The sequence below is a fragment of the Brachypodium distachyon genome, chromosome 1 (genome assembly GCF_000005505.3).
Source record: "Brachypodium distachyon strain Bd21 chromosome 1, Brachypodium_distachyon_v3.0, whole genome shotgun sequence".
In the NCBI taxonomy this organism is placed as follows: domain Eukaryota; kingdom Viridiplantae; phylum Streptophyta; class Magnoliopsida; order Poales; family Poaceae; genus Brachypodium; species Brachypodium distachyon.
This window is the reverse complement of record NC_016131.3, coordinates 62,649,343-62,671,507: the sequence shown is the minus strand read 5'-3', so window position 1 is coordinate 62,671,507 and position 22,165 is coordinate 62,649,343. Positions and strand designations below refer to the sequence as shown.

Below are 22,165 nucleotides of genomic sequence, written 5' to 3'. Positions count from 1 at the left end.
AACGGCGATTCGTTTCTTACTGCTTTCTCTTCATGACAGAAGGAAGGCAAGATTTTTGCGACACGCACGCAGATCGATAAAGCTGCAAGTTCGGCAAGCCATCCCAATCGCACTTGTGTGGCGGCAAACTCGCACCACCTGCTTGGATGTCTACAGTTGATCGCGTCGGTCTTTGTCAGGGAAGAGTCGCATTCATCATACCAGCTGATGAGATTACGTGAAAGAAACCTTAAAAAGGATCAGCCATGGCTAGCTTAGCTAGATATACATACATGGGAAACACGTGCTGGCCTTCCTTGGGTACATACACACAAACAAATCATACTAAGTAAAAGCACTTTTCACTCGGGACAGGAGTTAGGCGCGACTTGCTTGTCACTCCGGTAGGTAGCTAGGTGTCGGTGGCGCACTGTTCCCACGCCATCGATCAACCGTGGCGCGCCGCACCGGCACCGGCATCGTCGCGGCGTTGCTTGAGGTCCCTGAACACCCGGGAGCTCTCTTCGAAGATGTGCGCGCGGCGGTCGTAGTCCGTGGGGCTCCGGCCCTCGCCGTCGCCCCCGCGCATCGCCTCGTGCTCCAGCAACTCCAGCTCCTCCTCCGGCGCCAGGAAATCGCCGTCCTTGTCCTCCTCCTCGGCAAGCTCTGCTCCATCGTCTCTCCGCGCCACTAGTACTACCGGAGGATCCGCCCTGCCGTCACGCTGCGCGCGGAGTAGGACCGCCGCCGCCGTGGTGGGACTCACAACCCCGGCGGCGGCAGCAGCAAGGCTCGTCGTCCGAAGCCCATTAGCGACGAGCGCGCATGGGAGCGGCAGCGCGGCGGTGCGGGGACGAACGGGCTGCATGTTCGGTCGGTGCACGATTGAGGCGGGCACGTCAATACGTGCGTGACAGTAGCACTAGTTGGATAGGATCAGTAGTACGTTTTTGCGTTGGTGGGGAGCGGGAGATTCCGGGGTACACCTGGGTTTTATGCGAGGGTCGAAGATTCCCGACGTCGGCCACCTCGAAGCGTGCGTGGAGGGGTCGCGCGACGCGTGGAGCCACGTACCCCGGGTTCGCGTCGCGTTGGGCGTTTGCGTCGTCGGTACGGGCGGGCGCTGCAGCTGCGCTTGTCGGTTCTGGGCTTTTTGGCGGTGAAGTAAGGCGCTCGTCTCGCTGTCTATCTCGGTGGGCTGAGGACAGAGCCTCACTGCGATTCCCGCAAGGGATTTCGCCTCTCCGACCCGCACAATTCCGTTCCGACTTCTCGTTGGCCGCCCCGCCGGCCTGGGTGCATCGTGTCCGGGTGATGGAATCTGGCTGCTCCCGCTCTGCTCTGCTCGGCCGGGCGGGAGGTTTTGCTATGAGCTGTTGCACGTCGTAGCTAGGTGTCACGTTGTTTTTCGATCAATCGTGCGCAGCATTACGGTATCTCTGGTTCACATGGGGTGGTGGCTGCTAACGTGCCGTTGACAAACTTTGAGAAAGGGAGGAGCTACAGGGATCAAGCAACTCTATGATCTACTGTCCTTTCCATGAAAAAAAAAATGCCCGACCGAATCTTTCTTGCCCGGCCGTTCGGACTTCTGAATGTTGTTGGATCGTGATGTTCACCCGACGTAGCAACTTGTGCACACGTTTTAACTGTACTGGAACGAAAGGAGCAAAACCTAGGATCGACTCACGTGACCCTCAAGGGGGCCTTGCGTTTTTTCATATGCTGCTCTCAACTATGTCCGGCGTAATTACCAACATGCATCGGTGGACGGCCATCTCTACGGTCGAATTTGACCAATGAAACGACGTATGGCCACACACACACACACAATCTTGGCTATCTTCCTCTTTTTCTCTCACAATCTTGGCTATCTTCCTCTCTCTTTTTTTCTCTATCGGAAGCATTTCTCTCCTCACTTATTCTTCTTTCCTCCTCTCTTTTTAACCGTTGCCTCCAAAAGCAAGTAATAATAGAATAGATATTTTTTACGGTACCTAAAACTCCACGTAGAATCGTAGACACGTGTTTGGCATAGCTCCGGCTTTACAGATATGGTGAAACTGGTTATTCTTCTTTCTCACGGAGAACCAAAATTATCTGATTTTACTAAGCGAGAGAAAAAATATATTCAATTTTGAGTTCATAGTTCATGTTTTAGACTTTGTTGCCAATTGAGTGACAAAAATATGCATTTCTCCATAGATAGTTTGAAACCCGAGACGCAAAATGTGTGTGCCAACGTTTGCACGGCAATCCACTTATGCTTGGTGCCTTCGTGGATAAGTGAAAAAAAGGAGAGCGAGATACAAAGAGACGCGCCTTGCAAGTAGTTGTGAACCATTAGCAATAAAGGAATGCAAAGGGGAGCGAAGGAAAGATGAGGTCCAGCCAGTGGGGCAAGTTTGATGGGTCCCACGAAATGGCCTCGTCAGATCTCCCGCGACTTGCTTGGAATCTTCCGCGTCTCCCGGCTATCCCGCTCGTGCGATAAATCGGCTGATCAGTTAGCATAAGCTTTCTTCTCTCCATGTTTAAACGGAGTTTCAGCTAAGATGGACATAATACCACGATGGATTGCATTACTTGCGTGCCAGATTAAGTCTAGTCCCCAAATATAAATGTTTCAACAATTGGAATTGGCTGGGCATCTCGAGTGGCATCTCACTTTTAGTTGGATAGAAAGATTAGGAGGATCCAGAATTCTAGATCCACTAGTAGAAGTTTCCATATGGGATCAAGGTTGGAGAACCTCAAGCAAAAATCTGTGCCGCATTTGTCAAAGGTGAGTTCGGTCGATGTGTGAAGATGGGGAGTGGTCCCACGCATCAACTTGCTCTGGAACAAATGAAGAGAAAACAAACACCCTGGAAGCACCCCTAGGGGCTAGGGACATCAGAATTTGACCACTTGGTCACCTGATTAACTTCTTTAGCTTTGCCGTAATCGGTAGGGAAAAATCTAGATACATAACCCTTTTGTGTTTAGGGAGCAGACCGGAAATACTACGTATATGTGGACGAATATATCCTTGCCATCTTTTCCTGCCTCAAGTCATAACACAATGGCATACCTCCACTTTACCCATAAAGTAATGTCATATTTAGACAGCTCAAGCCTATTTTTCGTATGTCTCTAAATCGTACACCTCATAGTGGCGTATGGCTAAATTCTCGTAGTATGATGGCAAGTATAATACAACACGGTCTTCTGCTCCCCTCTAAATTGTACACTTTATAGTATTAACTATCTGATGTGGTAATTACATGGTAGTTTGTCAGAGAAAAGCATGAGCGAGGTGGGAGAAGATAAGATACTCCCTCTATTCGTGAAAGAGTGGACGTTTGGCTCCACCACTTTTCCGCAAAAGAGTGTACATTTGTATTTTGGCGATGTAATTACAAGGTAGTGTGTCTATGCCTCGATTTCAGTTGAGCACAACTACCTAATCCCCTCCAGTCTCCCCCAAACGACCCGACCCAATCCCAAATCCCCATCTTCTTCCCTAACTTCCTCCCTTCCTCATCCAATCGCAGATTCCCGTCGCCCCAGCCTCCAATCGAAGCCCGTTGCCCTCGTCCCGGAGTATTGGCGTCCGGTCCTTATAAGCTGACGGGGAGCCTCTCGTGCATCCCACGGAATGAGCCATGGCGGATGGGGAAACGGGTGGAGGAGCAGGTGAAGCTGCCGTCTAACTAGCCATGGCTGGTAGGCTCTCCAGTGGTGTGAATCAAAGCATGCTCATTAACTCCTATGGCGTGAATTGAAGCATTACCTAAGCTGGTAGGCTGCAGTAATGGAGGAAGTAGTGGTTTCTTTCCAAAAGGCTGGTAGGCTGATGTGCCATGGAGGATGGCCTGCGTCTCCTTCACGATCCAAGGTGTACAACTTAACAAAACTAAAATTGAGGCCTAAATATGCAATTTCTTAATATTATGAGTAGGTTTCACTTGACATCTAAAAAATAATACCAGCGATACCATGGTGTAGTTTACTAGACAACCGTTTGATCATCTTTTTAGACGATGTAACAGACACGGGCACGAGGATATTACGTATACATATTTTAGGCATGAACCAAGCTTAGGAAATGCGATGATATGATCGTATATCATTCAAAGGACAGAGGAATGAAAAAACGTGCGGAACTCATCCGTTACAACAGGGGAACACGCAAAGAGTTTCTTTTCCTATTTTAGAATTTCCGTTTATCAAAAGTCAAAAGAGGTTGAAAGTCGTTGAACAGGTTTAGGTTTTAACCGCCAAACAAAAACTCGGGTAGAACTCCGTATCTCCAAGAGGCCCCCAGACGGGAATTCACGAGAAAATGTAAGCGCAGTCAGAAATCAGACGTAGATCCGCCAGTAAGCCCAAACGCCGTACACCTTCTCCCCGATCTCGCGAACGCGGAAAAAACAGCACAGCAGCGGAAAAAAGGAAAAAGGAGTTGCCACACACCACACACCCCCACCCCACCCGCCGTCTCCTCCGTCTCCCTCCTCTCTCCCCTACTCCTCGCTCCGCGGATCTTCTTCCTCCTCGCGCGAGCGCCGCCGCCACTCATCACGCTGCCGAGCGCCCGAGCCCCCTAGCTCTTCCTCCTCGCTCGAGCGCCTCCACCGCAGGTTAATCTCCCCTTCGATTCTCTCGCTCCCGACCGTTTCTCCTCCCATCACCCCACGAACGGATTCCGCCCTTTAGATCCCCGTTTCATAATCTTCCCCAATTCGTAACTGAGGCAAAACTCAAGGTAGGGCGGCCGCCCTACCTTGCCCTACTGGGTCCTCCGCCCGTGGACTGAACTCGCCCTTCTGGTAACTGAGTTGTTCAATAGGGTGATGCATGGGTTGGGACGCGGCAGTTATATATGAGTACCGTTGATCCTTTGCTCTTGTCATCATCCGGAAGTGCAGGCTTGCCTTCAAAGTACACAGCTCCTGCTCGGTCGTCGGTGGGTTCAGTGAGCTGCCTCTGCCGTGCTGATTCAGTCTCTTCCTCAGTGTACGAGGATTGTGAAACGGCTTCTGTTAACCTCGTGGAAGAAGGGGATGCCGTGCCAAGGCATTACCCAGAGGAGTCTGATGTGAGCAGGGTCGCAGAGCGTTTCCAGTCTGCTGATTCACATTTCTTCCATCGCCTCTCGTTGGAATGCTCTCAGAACGAGAGGCAGCGGAAGGTTTCTTGGGGTGGTGTAATGGAGATGCAGCGTTCTCCATCATCCCTAGAGATCGGAGCGGCACCTTCCTCTCAGGAGAAGCCAAATCGACTCCCGAGGGGCAGGAACAAGAGCTCACATTTTGAAGACTTGTTTTCATCTGAGCATGAGCATGATCCACGGCTGATCTACATTAACGATCCGACCAGGACAAATGATCGGTATGAATTTACAGGGAATGAGATTCGGACAAGCAAGTATACGTTGATTACTTTCTTGCCTAAGAATCTCTTCATCCAGTTCCACCGGTTGGCTTATGTGTACTTCCTAGTTATTGCTGCTCTTAACCAGCTACCCCCTTTAGCTGTCTTCGGAAGGACTGCTTCGCTGTTCCCACTACTTTTTGTGTTGTTTGTGACTGCTATAAAAGATGGTTATGAAGACTGGCGGCGTCACAGATCCGACAGGAATGAGAATAACCGAGAGGCATGTGTTCTTCAACATGGTGATTTTCGGTTGAAAAAATGGAAAAGTATTCGTGCCGGAGAGGTTGTCAAAATTCATTCCAATGAAACAATGCCATGTGATATGGTCCTGTTGGGCACGAGTGATCCAAATGGTATAGCTTATATCCAAACAATGAATTTAGATGGCGAGTCAAACCTAAAAACAAGATATGCTCGCCAGGAAACTGTTTCCATGGTGTCCAACAGTTCATATCTGGGGTTGATCAAATGTGAGCAGCCTAACAGAAATATTTATGAGTTTACAGCTACCATGGAGTTGAATAATCAGAGGATTCCACTTGGCCAATCTAACATCGTATTGCGTGGGTGCCAGCTTAAGAACACAGAATGGATTATCGGTGTAGTTGTCTATGCTGGTCAGGAGACAAAAGCCATGTTGAACAGTACAATATCTCGTTCAAAGACCAGCAATCTAGAGAGTTATATGAACAGGGAAACCCTTTGGTTATCAGTTTTCCTCCTGATCACATGCTCAGTTGTGGCTACAGGGATGGGTGTATGGTTGTTTAAAAATACTAAAAACCTTGATGCTCTGCCATACTACAGGAAAAAGTACTTCACTTTTGGTCGGGAAAACAGGAAAGATTTTGAGTTCTATGGCCTTGCTTTGGAGATATTTTTCTCCTTCTTGAGCTCTGTGATTATCTTTCAGATAATGATACCAATATCATTATACATCACCATGGAACTAGTCAGAGTGGGGCAATCATACTTTATGATTGGAGATACTCGAATGTATGACAGTAGTTCAGGTTCAAGATTTCAATGCCGGTCCTTGAATATCAACGAAGACCTAGGTCAAATACGATATATATTTTCTGATAAAACAGGTACGCTGACACAAAACAAGATGGAATTTCAGCAAGCCAGCATCTATGGGAGGAATTATGGGAGCTCCTTGCAGGTCACTAGTGACTCATCACATGAAATAAGCACTGCAGGCAAGTTCACTGTTTAAAAAAATTACCCTACTTTTTGTTTCAGATCAGCCTTTCTTTCCCATAGTAAATAGTTAGAACCTTTGATGGTCGAGGATAATTTGATTGATGGAACTGGATACAACTTTCCTCAGGTTGACTTACCAACCGTTGTATTAAATTTAATTAGCTTAAAGTCGTGAAATTTAAATTTCTTGTTCCCATGGCCAAAAATAATGTTTGATTTGTACCTATCCGTGCTTAAGTTTGTATCCTTCTGCAGAGTCATCAAGACAACATGGCAGGAAGCCCAAGTCGGAAATCAATGTCGATCCAGTACTGATGACATTTCTGAATCAACCATTGTTTGGGGAGGAAAGACTCGCTGCCCATGATTTTTTCCTTACCTTGGCTGCATGCAATACAGTCATTCCAGTTAGCATAGGAAGTTCTCCTGATTTGACCAATGAAGTAAATGAGGTCGGTGCAATTGATTACCAGGGCGAATCACCTGATGAGCAGGCTTTAGTAATTGCAGCTTCTGCTTATGGATATAAGCTTGTGGAGAGGACCACTGGCCATATTGTTATAGATGTTCTGGGGGAGAGGATAAGGTAAATAGTACACCATCCTTTAGTCTTCAGGGCAACACTGTAGCCACATTTAATTTCAGGCCCAGTTGACCATAAAATGCATTTTGTACCTGTTGACAATCTTCTACCTGTACTTTAACATAGCGATTTCGTTGCCACAAACAGGTTGGATGTTCTTGGTCTCCATGAATTTGATAGCGTGAGAAAAAGAATGTCTGTTGTTGTAAGATTTCCAGACAACACTGTGAAGGTTCTTGTTAAGGGTGCTGATACTTCAATGCTGAGCATTCTGAAGAGAGGGAGTGATGATGAACGTTTTGGTTCTCTGGATGCCAAAATTAGAGAAAATACAGAAAACCATTTGTCAAGTTATTCGTCAGAGGGTTTGCGTACCTTAGTAATTGGTTCAAAGTACCTAAACGATGAAGAATTCAGTGAATGGCAGGAAAGGTACGAAGAAGCTAGCACCTCGATGACGGAGAGATCGGCAAAACTCCGTCAGGCGGCAGGTCTTGTGGAGTGTGGTCTGACTCTTCTTGGTGCCACTGGAATCGAAGATAAGTTGCAGGATGGTGTGCCTGAGGCAATTGAGTGCCTCCGACAGGCTGGAATCAAGGTTTGGGTTCTTACTGGGGATAAGCAAGAAACTGCTATATCGATTGGCTTATCATGTCGACTATTAACCCAAAGTATGCAATCGATAATCATAAATGGTTCCTCAGAGTTTGAGTGCCGGCGTCTTCTAGTCGATGCTAAAGCCAAATTTGGAATCAAGTCGACTGGGTTTGGACTGGATTCTGAAGATAAGGAAGATTTGTACAATGGCGATGTTTCTAAATTAAGGTCCTCTAATGGTCAAGTATCTGAAAGTGGGATACAGAACTTCCAGTTGACTGGAGTTGTTGCTACTGACAAGTCAGAAAACAGCGAGAACACACCGAATTTTAAAGATACCGAGTTAGCACTGATAATTGATGGAAACTCCCTAGTTTATATTCTAGAGAAAGATCTTGAATCAGAGGTTTGAAATCATCTCCACTATTTTAATTTTTATAGTATATTTTCATGTTATGGTTTGATTGGTTAAAGGCAAATGCATCATCAATAACTGTAGTTCAGCGATTCTGGCTGCTCATTTAAATTTTAATGCAAAACATGGCTGCACATGTAACTATAGAAGATGGCTAACGAAAATCGGGCCTTCATACTTGAAGTAATAGTTTCTTCTACACTTTTCATTGGCAGTTATTTGACTTGGCAACCTCCTGTAAAGTTGTCATCTGCTGCCGTGTTGCTCCTCTGCAAAAGGCTGGGATTGTTGATTTGATTAAAAGCAGGACGAGCGACATGACCCTGGCAATTGGTGATGGTGAGATTATGTGTCTGATTCTTATTGCAATGCCGATAGTGAATATATCATAGTTTGCTTATGTATTAATATACTCACTCAATGGTAAAAATATCCTACGCAACTTGCTGGTGATAATAACTCACTTAACTAGAGTTCGTACTTTGCAGGTGTTTTTTTTTTAGTTTTCCGCTATTGTTAAAACGAACAATTGGGCTAAAAGTATTTTCTTGCTGCATCACCAGATGTATGATAGTTTGACTATTGATAATACATGGTTGCAACTATGTTTTGTATCTTAAACATTTGAATCCTTTGTTTAGTGATTACATTTTTTGTTATAGTCCAAATTCATCAGCTACATATTGGAAAGGGTTCACAGAATAGTAGATTCCCTATCTGCTGAACCTAACAATTAGCTGAACGAGCATTTCTTTCGGTGCCAACCGGAGATCAAATAATACTTTACTCTAGGCTGAAACCAATTTTAGTTTTCAATATATATCAAGCTTATCATTTTTTTAAATCTTCAATTGTCACAACATGATGCCTATGTTTTCCAGTATTTGGCCTTAATTGGTCAATTCCACTTTCCAGAATGTGACAGTCTTTGGTATATTATGATCTTGTTTTCTATTTGCAGGGGCAAATGATGTTTCGATGATCCAGATGGCTGATGTTGGTGTTGGAATATGTGGTCAAGAAGGTCGCCAAGCAGTGATGGCTTCAGATTTTGCTATGGGGCAGTTCCGCTTTTTGAAGAGATTGCTTCTTGTACATGGGCACTGGAATTATCAGCGCATGGCATACATGATTCTCTACAATTTCTATCGGAATGCTGTCTTTGTGCTAATGCTCTTCTGGTACATATTCCCTCTTTGCTTTTCTCCTAGGCTGTAGCTAAGTAAACCTGTGTTTTCCTTTATAACTTGTCTATGCAAATATCGGAACATAAGACCTACTGTTTCCGCCACAGCAATCTGCAATTTTGGAACAAGAAATGGAAATCAGAATTACCTAAATTGAGGGAAAGATTCAAAACAAAGTAGGGAGCTGTAAGGAAACACATCCATACTAGCAAGTAGAATGAATAAGAACTAATATTTGGGGATATTGAGCAACTGCTGGGCCGCAGCGAGTAATTTATGTTTGAATTTATACGGAAACACATCTTCCTCCCCTTTGTCCTTTTGTTTGCATTTTGGAAATGCAGGTTTAACCTAAATGGTAAATGATTTTGTGTAGGTATATCTTGCACACAGCATATTCTGCAACTCTTGCGCTAACAGATTGGAGTAGTGTTTTCTATTCCCTTATCTACACATCAGTTCCCACAGTAGTGGTTGGTATTCTGGACAAGGACTTGAGTCATAATACTCTTCTTTATTATCCAAGACTATATGAAGCAGGGCTTCGGAATGAGGGCTACAACATGACACTCTTCTGGATCACAATGCTAGATACCTTGTGGCAAAGTCTCGTCCTTTTCTATGTACCTTTCTTCACATACAATATCAGTACAATGGACATATGGAGTATGGGAAGTTTATGGACAATTGCTGTGGTTATAATCGTCAACATCCATCTAGCCATGGACATTCAACGTTGGGTGCTTATATCTCATCTTGCCATATGGGGTTCTATAGCCGCAACATTTTTGTGCATGGTGTTAATAGATTCTATACCTGTTTTTCCTAATTACGGGTAAGTTCTCACTGGCCTAGTCTTCCAAACCCTCGTATATTGTCTAGAGGTGACAGGCCTAAGACTTTTATTCCTGGCAGGACGATTTACAATATGGCTGCTTCAAGAACTTACTGGCTTAGCGTTTGTCTTATAATAGTCTTGGGGTTGCTTCCTCGGTTTCTTTGCAAAGTAATCTATGAGACCTTTTGGCCATCTGATATTCAAATTGCAAGAGAATGCGAGTTGTTGAAGAAGCTGCCTCAACAGATGGGATCAGTGCCTGAAAGTGATATCAGCTGATGACAATGGTTTCGTGCAGTTAGTTTGTCACCCTATTTGGGAGCTGTGCTGATTCATATGTTGAGCTATTTTTTGTCAAAAAAGTGGTAAGTTCTATTCATGATTGTTATATGATATAGCTTTATGGATGGACAGTTAACTCCTAGCTTTATTCCTGTATCATGTTTTTTTACACACATGCATAGGCACAGTTTGCATTACTTAACTACAGCCAAGTCATGTATTTATCATTGTATATTTGTAATATATCTTAAAAAGTAACACTATCCTGCCTGTAATCAGGAGCTAGCAGTGTTTCTGTAGGATGCAAATTAAAGCATCACATGAGCCCCGGTTTCAGCAAGCAAACAGTTATTATTCACAATAGCTTTTCAGCACCCAATTTTCTATGATTCTCTCCCGTTTTATCTTGCTCATACTGTTTTAACCCTAGTATCTTCTTGGTGGGAATTATAAAGATCTGAGTTGGTGGCGGTCTGGTCACCCTCACCGAGATTCCCCTAACTTGCTAGGAAATTACTACAATTGCCATCCATTCTTTGTAGTAGACATGCATCACGATCTTTCAACGTGCTGATCCGATTGATATATGTTTGAAGACACTTCTTTATTTTGCTCAATGTTTGGGACCACGATGACACGTGTTGAAATGACTTTAGCTAGTTATACTCTTATATGTAGGCAAAATATCTAGTGAAAACCACCCTCATGGTGCAAACTTCATAGAAATCATGTTTAGAAGTTTCAAAAATTCCTACTCGGTACAAAGTTAGCATATTTTGGAGATGTGTGATTTTCTGTAACGTGCAAAATTTTGAGTCTAAACTCAATTGCAGTTTTAAGGAATTTAAAAGAGAAATGTAAAATTGAATAATGCCAAACAATGAAGAATCACTGTTCATACTGAAATTGTTTTTTTCCCTGATGCCTATGCAATTGAGTTTGGACTTGAAATTTTACACATATAGATCACTTCCCCAACATATGATACTTTTTTAGAACTTTTTGAAACTTCAGTTTTCATGGAGTTTTCACTGTAAAGGTGGTTCTTGTAAAGATCTGGTAGCGGGTCTGTACTCCTCACCGTGATTAACTTGGTAGGAAATTTCCACAATTATCATCCCTTCTATGTCGTAGACATATTTAACACAATCTTTAGTCATTGATTCACTTGAAGTATACTTTGAGAGACGAAACATTTAAACTCACGCAAAAAAGAAAGTTAGCGTGACAAGTTATCATTGTCCACTAGTGCTGACCTGTATGTTATGCTTGTTTTTTTTGTTGTTTTGTCAAATTACGGTCCTAGATTATACATGAGGACACAAGTGGGCACGGATTCTGTTTGTAGAAGAGGCTGAAAACAGCACGGATTCTGGTTGTAGAAGAGGCTGAAAAATGTGCTGAAGCGGCAGTTGCAAGGGAACTGACTGTACGGTAGACATCAAACAGCTTCGTCCTTGGGGGTCTAGTAATCAATCAGATGACAAATGTACAGATATCGGGGGGAAATGATACATACTCTGTAATTTAAGAAGATAGAGTTTGTGGTTAGGAGGAAAATAAAGAGGTACATAGATACAGATTCTTTTTGCACTTTGGCAATCTTTTGTATTACGGGACCATATGTCAACCATTCTCCTTTTCAACCCCCTCGTCGAGTAGGTAGGGTTAGTGTGTGTGTCCAGTTGGAATCTTACGCTTTGAAAGAATACTCATTCATTTTCCTTAAGTGGTCCATAACTTTAGAACACAAGGCCCAACAGTGGTAAAGATGTAAAATTCTAACAAGGTGTCCATTCCATTTTGTATCATTATTTTTGGCTTATTGCCGAGTTGCTTGATGATGAATGTCTGTCATGCTTGATTTAGGCTAGTTTACTGTCATGCTAATTTTACCCATCTAATGTTTTCTTTGGACGTAACCCTCGGGCCGCTAGACGTGCTTTGGCCTTTGAGATGCGTCTTCCCCAGCTGTTTATCTGCAAGATTTGGTTCAGCTGTTTATCTGCGATTTTACATTAAGTTTGTGTGGCTAAATCAAGATATCACATTAATTGATTCTGTAGGGCATATCCCAATACAAAACGGTGTGCGTACTGTACCAAAGTTGCTACTACTATTAGTTCCTTTTTCCAGCGACAAACTGACTTTGTTAATCAAATATACTCCCTCCTATCCATAATGAGTGTCGGGGATTTACTAAAAAGTTGAGTAGTATATACTTTAGGGAAATAAGCTTGTTGGTATAAACAAAATTACATCAAAATCCTACGAAACCCCTTCAGCTACCGTCCCTCCAAATTTCTGGTGAAGACATGGAAGAAACCAAAACACCAGAGAAGGTGAAACAAAGGGTGAAGGTGGAGAGGCACCAACCTAAATAAACTCTGGCACCACCCTTTGCTGCCACCACGCTAAGTGAGGACGAGGTTTTTTTCTTTCGAAAGGGGCTGAAGATCCTAGCCTCTACATCAATCGATGCATACAGCCATAAGTGAGGACGAGTTGTCTGAACAATCTGTTAGATTGAGAGTCAAAATACCACCGGCTGGGATAGAGCTCCATGCGACACGCCTCCATGGTTGTGCGGTTGTGCCGCCGTCTCTAAGGTTTCATGACTATTTTCTTTTCACACCGGTCTCAATTCGGCACTGCTAAGAACCAGGGGTTCATGACATTTCTAATTGTGGGTCGGCAAGGACGACTACAACTGTAAAAAAAACTATACATCAGTCCAGTTTATACAGGTTGGTCTTCTACGGTTTTATCACTCAAACACGTTGAAACATAAAAAACTTAGACAATGCTTCTAGTAAGCTTGACTTCGAAGAATCTTGATGTAACGGTTTTTACTAGGAACCTTTGTTATCAATGTTCGCTTCAGTTTGTTTGATATTTTGTACTCCTATTATTGAAGCCAGTGTTCGTTTCAGGAAAAAGAAAAAAGAAAAAAGAAAAAAGAAAATATTCCTACTATCTAAGAAGAACCTAGTAAAGAAAAACAGCTCAAAAGCTCCAAAGCACTAGATTCTATGCATTGACCTTGCACTGAATGCTGTAACGTGATTTCTACATCACATGAACGGATGAACCCCAATGGACAGCCATTACCCATACATGATAAATAACGAGCAATACAATAACAATGAAAGTAGCTATCCGCAATGTAAACACGACTGTGCAAACCATGAACACATCTGATTAATTATAACTAACTCATTCTACGAGAATACATATGGTAATACATAACCAACTGCCGCGATTTCACTGATGAAGTCGAGCGTTTAACAGGGTAGCCAGGCTTCTACGGTTCTACCAAATGTACGAGTCTACACACCACCGCAAGACACTCCTCGCTCTCAAAAGCGTAGTAATTTATTTCGCCGAGTTCTTTGTATTGGGTAGTCATCATCGGGCAGGTAAAAGTGTGTGGAAGTCAAATCCTTCAACACAAAGTCACCACCTGTACATCTGGAATAGCGCGCAAGCTTTGGAAGATGTCAGCTAGCGTGGATCCAGAGGAGAACAGTACAGTACTTCACTGCAATTCAGCACAAAAGGGAAAAGTTCGGTTACCATGACAACTAATAACTATACTAATCGACTACGAGTCAAACAACTGAAGTTCATACATGCAAAACCTTCTGATCAGAGGTAACAATGGATGTCATATTATGTTAAATGTTTTTACACAAACTTTCTCAACAACCATACGGTGTAATTTTTCTCTGAAGAACTTCTATAGGAAAAACGCGTAAAAACAGGTTAGGAGTTCTTTGTTGTAATAAAAAACCTGTGAAATTCAGTTCTATAGCAACCTGATCGAAGCATGTAAAAGAGGAAGGCCTTTCACCATGTACTACCGCAGATCAGAGCAGAGTATGGCAAACATATGCTAGTGTGCTACGGAAGAGCACAAAATAGAAACAAACAACAAAAGACAAGGTACAAGAATAATGCAGTGTAATACTGTAATATAAAGATGAGTATGAGCTCACATGGAATGGGAAATAAAGAATAACAGAAAGTTGCATGTCGAAAGATATAGTTTAGGGCCATGTATAGCATGATCCTTAATACCAACCTAGAGTCAACTAATCCTGAATCCACTACTGTATGTACTAACATGTTATCCATGCCATATTTGTAAGATAGCTGCCTCCAATGCAAAGTCAAATGCGTTATGTACATGCTTGGAGAACACAGAACATGACATACCATAGCATTCCACCAGGAGTACAGCTGCACTAAGTCAATAACTTATCATGCACGTTTATCCTCCGGAAACACATGCATATTCACCATATCTCCGGTTCCTTTAACAGCACTGCCTACAAGAGAAAGTCCTTCCTCGTCAGCCTCATCACCTGCATCCTCTGAATATGCAAATCTGCACATGGCAAGAACACAAAACAGACAGTTAAAATTGTCCACATAGTTCATAATCCACAATAAAGCGCAATAGTAACAACTCTATGAAGCTACAGTTATAAGTGAGTTTTCAGAGATAATGTGATTTAACTCATGCTATGTCAGCAAATTTGTTGCAGGACCATCCAAATATATTTGTTTTAGACGTCATTATGTACATTCAGATGCTATCAATTAAATTACAAAGTCATTACCAATATCACGGGAAACAATAATTTCAGAAGCACACTAATCGTACCTTTGTACAAGCATGGCTTGTGTTACATGTATCAAACCCAACTACTACAGGGTTAAATTGTCTTTTCATAGTATCATGGTAGTGTTGATGCTAACAATATATCATCAGCAGGATAAAGAAAACCTATCACCATAATAACTCACTGATAGTTTTTTTTTACATGTCATTAATAGTTTAGTCAACGATATGAACTGTCTGAACAACAGACAAACCCAGGGCACATTACATATGACTGGTTAAACTGCCCAAATTGAACCAACTATTGTGTACATACAAACTCCAAATAAACATTTCTACTCAAATGAGAAGACGGTGAACTTCATAGCAGATGGAATACCCTGTTGGATTACGAGAGGGTGACCAAAGGGCACATATGATGGCAAGAAGGACATAAGAGAGGACATTCCAAAAGGCAGGGATGACCCAAGCCCTTCGCCAGAGCTCACTCAATGGATCGGTTGCGTTGAAGTACAGCTGATTCAAGACAAAATAAATAAACAAATCAAATAAGTTAACAACGTAACCAGCATAGAGTGATTACTGGTTTTCCCAAGAGGTTCATCAAGCAACTCCATGACTTGATAAGATATGGATGGTACTATTTCCATATTCTAATATATGTTTATGTGCAACATAATCTTTACTCGTATAATTTTTTTATTAATGGCAGGGTCCATCCATCTCCACCCCTCCCACTTTACATTTAGTTTTATTTTCTTTTACAGAACATGTGTGATGCATGGATATGCCAATAGATTTTTTATTCTTCCACTGACTCTTAATCCAGGACTAAAATCTACCAAGTGTTGCTCCTCAGAAACAACTCCAAAATTAGTGAGACAAAGGTCAAAAAAGTGTTGAGATGAAACCAAAGGCATGAATGGAGCACAAGAGTGGTTAGGAGTGTTAGGGTAATCTGATGTGTTGATCCATAGCAACATACTGGTGTTTAACTAGTACTCCCTTCGTCTCATATTAAGAGACTTTCTATTACATGTATCTAGATGCTTTTTAGGCATAGATACATCCATATTTGGGCAAATTTGAGTCACTTAATATGAGACGGAGGGAGTATTATATAGAAGGTGGAAAAGGACAGAATAGCTGAATTGCCATTTTGTTGTTTAGTGATAACATGACAAGTCTATATATGTGCATCATATATATAAAAGGGGGAAAAGCACCATATGAGTTTATTCATTCGACAATTGCTGTTATATTCTGAAACTGCAATGATACAATTGAATCAACACATACCTCATAGCCAATCCAAGCAATTGAGATAAGCACTGACATAGCTAGAGAATTTGTAAACTTCCGATATAATTCAAGTTTCGCCATGCTTCTCCGCAGCTGTTATGTAATTAGAGCTAGATGAGCACACATAGGATATGAACAGAAGACAAAATGAAATAATAAATGATAGATCAGTCAAAATTCATTTCTGCAAATATAGGTTTTAAAGGAGGACGACCGACATTCTATTAAATATGTGATACAAATGCTGACTGTTGAAGGACATGGTCACAGTGGAGTATTGGAGCATAAAACACCACTAGCTACAGGTTTGAAGAATGTAAAAAGCTGCAGCATGAGGCCCTGAATTTCTATTCAGAAAGACTAGAATTTCCTATGTAATGTACAAAAGCAACACGTTTCGGAGACGAATACTTCATCGTAATAGAAGGATGGATACATCCAAGTAAACAAAGAGAACATACCTGCAGTTTCTCTAAAGTTCTAGAGAGGGATGAAAATATCCAGATGATGAAGGTAGCATCAAGTATGGCGACAGGCAACACTAGGAACAATCTTGTTTTTCCAGAGAAGTCATTGATGTTTCCCAGATTTTCAACAAGTTCAAGAGCTTCTGAAGCAATAAAATAGATGACACCAAGAGCAGCAACTTTATACGTAATCCCACCCAATGTGGGACGAACAACACCATAGCCCATCGAAACTACTAACAGTAGAAGGCGAGAGACAGTCTTCTTCACAGCAGTAAATGTAACCGCCCACAAGGTTATGCCCATAGGTCTAGTTCCAGTTGAATTGAAGTTAGCATACTCAAAGTACCAAAAAGCCATTTCACACATTCCAAGGGCAATGACAGCTGTTATATGGTAATGCAGCTGCAAAATATCCTTCCAACATCGCACAAATTGAAGAAACCATAGAAGTCCAAGTACAAGATACGCAAGTGACGTGAAACCATAAAACGTCATCATTGGAGCCATTTTACCAGGGATATAACCATGAGGATTCCGCCAAACAGTCCTTCCTGTAATCTTCAATCCCCGGAGTTGAGGATCACAGAACATAAAATAGAGATAGTACATCCCTGTTTTGTTAATAGATACACTCTGTGGTACCATGGTAGTTTCTTCACGTTTGCCTTCAAAGAATGTCTGAATCCTTTTTGGCCAGTCTGGGTTATCAGGATTTGGCCGAATAATCACTTCACCAACTTTACAGGACTTCTCCTTGTCAAGCTCAGGGGTGCAGCATATTGCGTCGGAGTGCAAGTAAGCACCTCCAATTTTGTCTCTGTCCTGGATCTCAACAATAATAGCCTCTACTAAGCCTGTCTTTTGCTGCATTTCTTCATGCCTAGCTGCTGACTCTTGGGATCGTCGAAAGGTAACAGTGTCAAACCTGAAGGATTAGCCCATTAGATATCGGAAAATTCAAGAATTGAAGGATACCTGCCTGTGGTATTCTTATTTCTATCATAAATGTGTGTTCGGCTGTTCACACATGCATTTCAATTTCAACACACAAATGATTGTGAAGCAAATGCTTCATGAAAAATATGCTCCAAAAAGTTGGTGCTAATATAGTAATATGTACTGATTTGCACAGAAACAATGGAGTAGTGTCACATAGTCTGTGTTATGTATGTAAACGGTGAATCCCAGAAGTTATTGTTCTCATGTTGGGGCATGACAATCACATTAACATGTGACAGATAAACAAACACATAACATCCAAGGCATTTTTTTTTATGATATCCAGTTATCGAAAAAAAACAGGACACAATATTCCGTGAAACGAGCATCATTTCCTGGCAGTCAAACAAAATAACTGAACAAAGTCCGGTGGCTGAACTCACTAATGTACATCGGATCACAAATCAAAGAAAAAGAAGCAACTTTAAGCCGCTGAATCAAAACATCTCGACAGATTAATGTCTATGAGCACAAAATTCCACAAATCAGCACTTGATCAATAACATAATACTCTACTAATTAGAATCCTACGAATGGGAACAAACATTGGAGACGCAAACCAGAGCCGCCAAAATTAAACATCACATTGGAGTCCAAATACAAAAGCACGCAAGTTCCGGCCACCAGTCTTGCCGTCCCAACAGAACCCTCTTATACTACTGGATGTATATATCACCGCCCCAAAACAACACGATCGAAATTTAACAAAACAAAAGGCGTAACATTAACAAGCGCGCTAGATTCTAAACCCCGAAACCTCAGCCTGATCGGGGCCGGGATAGCTCGATACCCCAAAAACCCTAGGGGTGGGGGTGGTGGAGTCCCCAAGGGCTGAGCCTGGGGGTACCTGATGAAGGAGGCGGATGAGTTGGAGGAGGGTTCGGACGCGTAGAGGCCCTCGCTGCCGCCGTGGAAGAAGAAGGAGTTGGCGCGCGGCGCGAAGCCGCCGCCGGAGTACTCGTGGATGGACGCATTCACGCCGCGCCCCCCAAGTGAGAAGGCGAAGATGAGGGCGAGCACGGCGAGGCCCGGGCGGGCTCCTCGCCGCGGCTGTCGCATCAGGAAGGTACGAGCCGGCGTCGCCGTCGCGTGCAGATGCTGCTCTCGAATCGGAAACTCGGAAGGCGGCGATGGATTGTTCGAGGCTCTGGGGCTCGCTGGAAGTGGGATGTTAAGGTTGTTGTGTGAGGAGGAATCACAAAAGTTGAGAACCTCGCTTCCTCAGTTCCCTTCCCTCTCAGTAAAGAGGCAGAGTTTAAAGCGGTGGGTAATACTGATCCGTGGAACGTGATAAGATGGTGAAAGGAGTAGCGTATTTTGTAGCGTAGGAGAATATTTGTTTAAAAAAATGATGCACATGTACATAGGTCTTCCCCTGCTATAAAACCCGGTCTATTTTCTCGTCTAGGTAGACCCTTCTCAAAATTTGACACCCGTCGTGCGTGAATCTTAAAGCGTTTATTCCCTTGAGCTCCGTCCTCAGTTGCGGTGGATCTTGTCAGCAATATGTCGATGATCAAGCCAAGGTCCAATTGCCGACGATGCTTCGGATCGTAGAACAAAACGCTAGTGCAAGGTAACTCGTATAGTTTGAAAATTGCAGTGAAATCTCTCCAAGACAATTTCTCTATGATATCAATTTTTATAGCACTAGACATTATTCCCTCTCATTCTAAATTCTTACTTATATCTGCCCAAATATGGATGTATCTATTCTTAAAAAACGTATAGATACATGTAATATTTCGAGAACAATTTAGGATCGGAGGGAGTACCAAGGATTTTGTAAAGAGACTGTAATCAGATTAGATCATCAACAACACTCATAACCCTAAACAAGTCTCTTAAGTTGTCCATAAAAAATATGTGCTTGCAGAGCTCGTCAACTACGAGACGCATGTGTGACTTCGACAATCTCAAGATGATCTGCCGGCTCAATCTCTCGGAAGTGCTCATAGGGGTAGGGTGTGCGTGCATGCGTGCGTTCTTTGGGATGAGCGTACGTGCGTGTTTGTGAGCGTCGACATTTGTACCGTGTTTCCTCAAAAAAAAAAGAGATGTTGTGAGAGTTGAACTTATGAACTTGTACCGATAATAATTTCCTAAAGACACGAGTTGTTGAACCACAAAATTTTCACCAAAATGGCTAGGAAAACTCCAAACTTACAAAAGATCAGACAAACAAAAACATCATGACACATTGACAAATTTGTAAGAACGACTGTGTGAGGACGCACACACTAAACCTATCGTGAGTAAAACTCTCAGGCTCTGTGACAACTCCCGGCAAGGCGCTCCCGTAGCAAACGAATAATCAGAGTTCATTTATCCTCGACTGTATCACACCCATGTCGTAGCGTTGCCCATCACAACCACATAAATTCATATTACTAAACACTTCTTGATACGTCTGGGAGGACCCGAGGTTCCTCTCACGGCACCAAGATAGATAGCGGCAGGAGGTGAGGGAAACAAACAAATTTCCAGTGACACTGCGTACAGTGGCTTTGCTCTCATCCTGAGAACCCTAGTTTTTCGTTCGTAGGATTATGTTCCATGAGTATCCGTCGGCATGCTAGGTGATAGCAACGCATGAAAAATTGGGATAAAAGCTAGTCGCCCTCACGTACCCATGGTGATGTGCATCGACATTTGAGGAACTCGACTCTGTGTTTATGCCCTCAGAGTGGGACTATAAGAGCAACTCCAGCCGCCCCCCCTAAAGCCCCCCCCCCCCCCCCAAATGCCAAATGGGAGCGCCGGCACCCGAAAACCCACCTAGCCCAGCCCCCCATTTCTAAAAATTAGCCGGCGCGGCCCAAGATTTTAGCCGGCGCTCCCAGGCCGCACCCAACTCTTGGGGGGCGATCGGCGGCGCCGGCTGAAGCAAAAAAGAAATGCGGGCCACACCTGTTGGTGAGATAATACAAATTTCCCTCCAAATTTTCGTCGACTTCCCCTTGTCCCTCCACTTCCCCCCGCCTAGGCGGCCAGTCCCGCCGTTTCCCCCATTCTCGCCGCTGATACCACCTCGAAGCGCCTCGCCGACACCACCACCGCCCCCCAAAAAAACTATGCCGCCGAAGAGGTATGCAGCGCCTCGTTCCACGCTGGTCGGCGACGCAGCGGCGAAGAAACCAAAGGAGAAGGAGCGGCCGCCTGGGATGAGCAACGCTAACTGGGCGGCGGATTGTACCCGTCGCAGCGTCGAGAATGCCGCCCGCCGTGGTTGGGAGAGGAAGGCTAAGGAGAGAAACACCGACCTGGCCCGACAGATGGAGGCGCAGAGGGTCGCGGCCTCGGTGCAGATGGCCGCGAACAAGGCTGGCATGACTGCGCCGCGTCCACCCTCCGGCCCGCCCTAGAGCAGCAGCAGCCAAGGGAGTTCTTCGTCGTCACCGTCAGACATTTCGCCGGTGTCGCCCCATATGCCCCATGACAACCATGGAAATGCCACGCCGTCCCTCTTGCGGTTCTCGCCGGACTACCCCGACACCGATCCCCTCGGCGGCTTCAACCCCAACACCTTCACCGCGGATACCCTCAGCGGTTTCAACCCCAACGCCTTTGCCTCACCTCCTCTGCGGCGGGGCCTTCTTTCCTACAATGGTTCTTCGCCGTCCGCCTCCTTCCAGCAGTTCCCCGCGAGCTGCAGCCAGCCCGCGCCCAACCCGTTCAGCGGAATGTCGCAAGGCGACTCAATCATGACCGACATGATCAACGACGGCTCCCAGCACGCCCACTACACCTACACCCAAGAAGAAGAGGCTTACGCCGGCGAGGACGCCGAAGAGCAAGAAGAATGTAGGGTTCGTTGCATAGGAAACAAAAATTTTCCTACGAGAAGTGCGGAAGAAAACCCAAGAATATATATGCTAGATGTATGCAACGAGAGGGATCATGAACACCATACCCTCGTAGACCGCTAAGCGTTACGATCACGAGATCGTTGTTGGTGTAGTGGAACTTTCAATGAGATTAATCTCAGTGCCGAACGGACAGCACCTCCTTGGTATCCACACGTTCAGCTTCACGTCGTCTCTTCCTTTCCTTGATCCAGCAAGCGAGAGGGAGAGGTAGATGAGATCCCGGCAGCACGACGGCGTGGTGACTATGGTGAATATCCCCACGGGCAGGGCTACGCCGTGCACGTGAGAAGAGGAGGAGAGGAGGGCTCAGGGGAGAGAGATCCAACTGAAGGGTTGGTCTCCTTTTTTCTCCCCTGCCTCCCCCCCTCTATTTATATAGGGGTAGGGGAG

At 44.1% G+C, this 22,165-nt stretch overlaps 2 protein-coding genes across 3 annotated transcripts; one reads left to right on the top strand and one right to left on the bottom strand.

Annotated features, from left to right (window-relative positions):
• The first annotated feature begins 4,554 nt into the window (after window positions 1–4,554).
• On the top strand, window positions 4,555–12,352 carry LOC100839368 (phospholipid-transporting ATPase 1). 2 transcript variants are annotated; one of them, XM_014897032.2, is made up of 9 exons: window positions 4,555–4,604; window positions 4,893–6,602; window positions 6,862–7,192; window positions 7,337–8,192; window positions 8,417–8,540; window positions 9,163–9,382; window positions 9,765–10,223; window positions 10,304–10,591; window positions 11,815–12,352. In XM_014897032.2, exons 2-8 carry the CDS (start codon window positions 5,174–5,176, stop codon window positions 10,503–10,505), a joined length of 3,621 nt encoding a protein of 1,206 aa, XP_014752518.1. In that variant the 5' UTR covers window positions 4,555–4,604; window positions 4,893–5,173; the 3' UTR covers window positions 10,506–10,591; window positions 11,815–12,352. The 2 variants fall into 2 exon arrangements, with proteins under 2 accessions (XP_014752518.1, XP_014752517.1); XM_014897031.2 differs by lacking the exon at window positions 4,555–4,604 and having other exon boundaries at window positions 4,648–6,602.
• A 1,243-nt stretch (window positions 12,353–13,595) lies between these two features.
• On the bottom strand, window positions 13,596–19,186 carry LOC100826377 (transmembrane protein 87B). The gene is made up of 6 exons (XM_003557921.4): window positions 18,754–19,186; window positions 16,899–17,832; window positions 16,435–16,530; window positions 15,515–15,651; window positions 14,727–14,898; window positions 13,596–14,049 (listed from the first exon to the last, which is right to left on the bottom strand). Exons 1-5 carry the CDS (start codon window positions 18,963–18,965, stop codon window positions 14,772–14,774), a joined length of 1,506 nt encoding a protein of 501 aa, XP_003557969.1. The 5' UTR covers window positions 18,966–19,186; the 3' UTR covers window positions 13,596–14,049; window positions 14,727–14,771.
• Window positions 19,187–22,165: the final 2,979 nt, after the last annotated feature.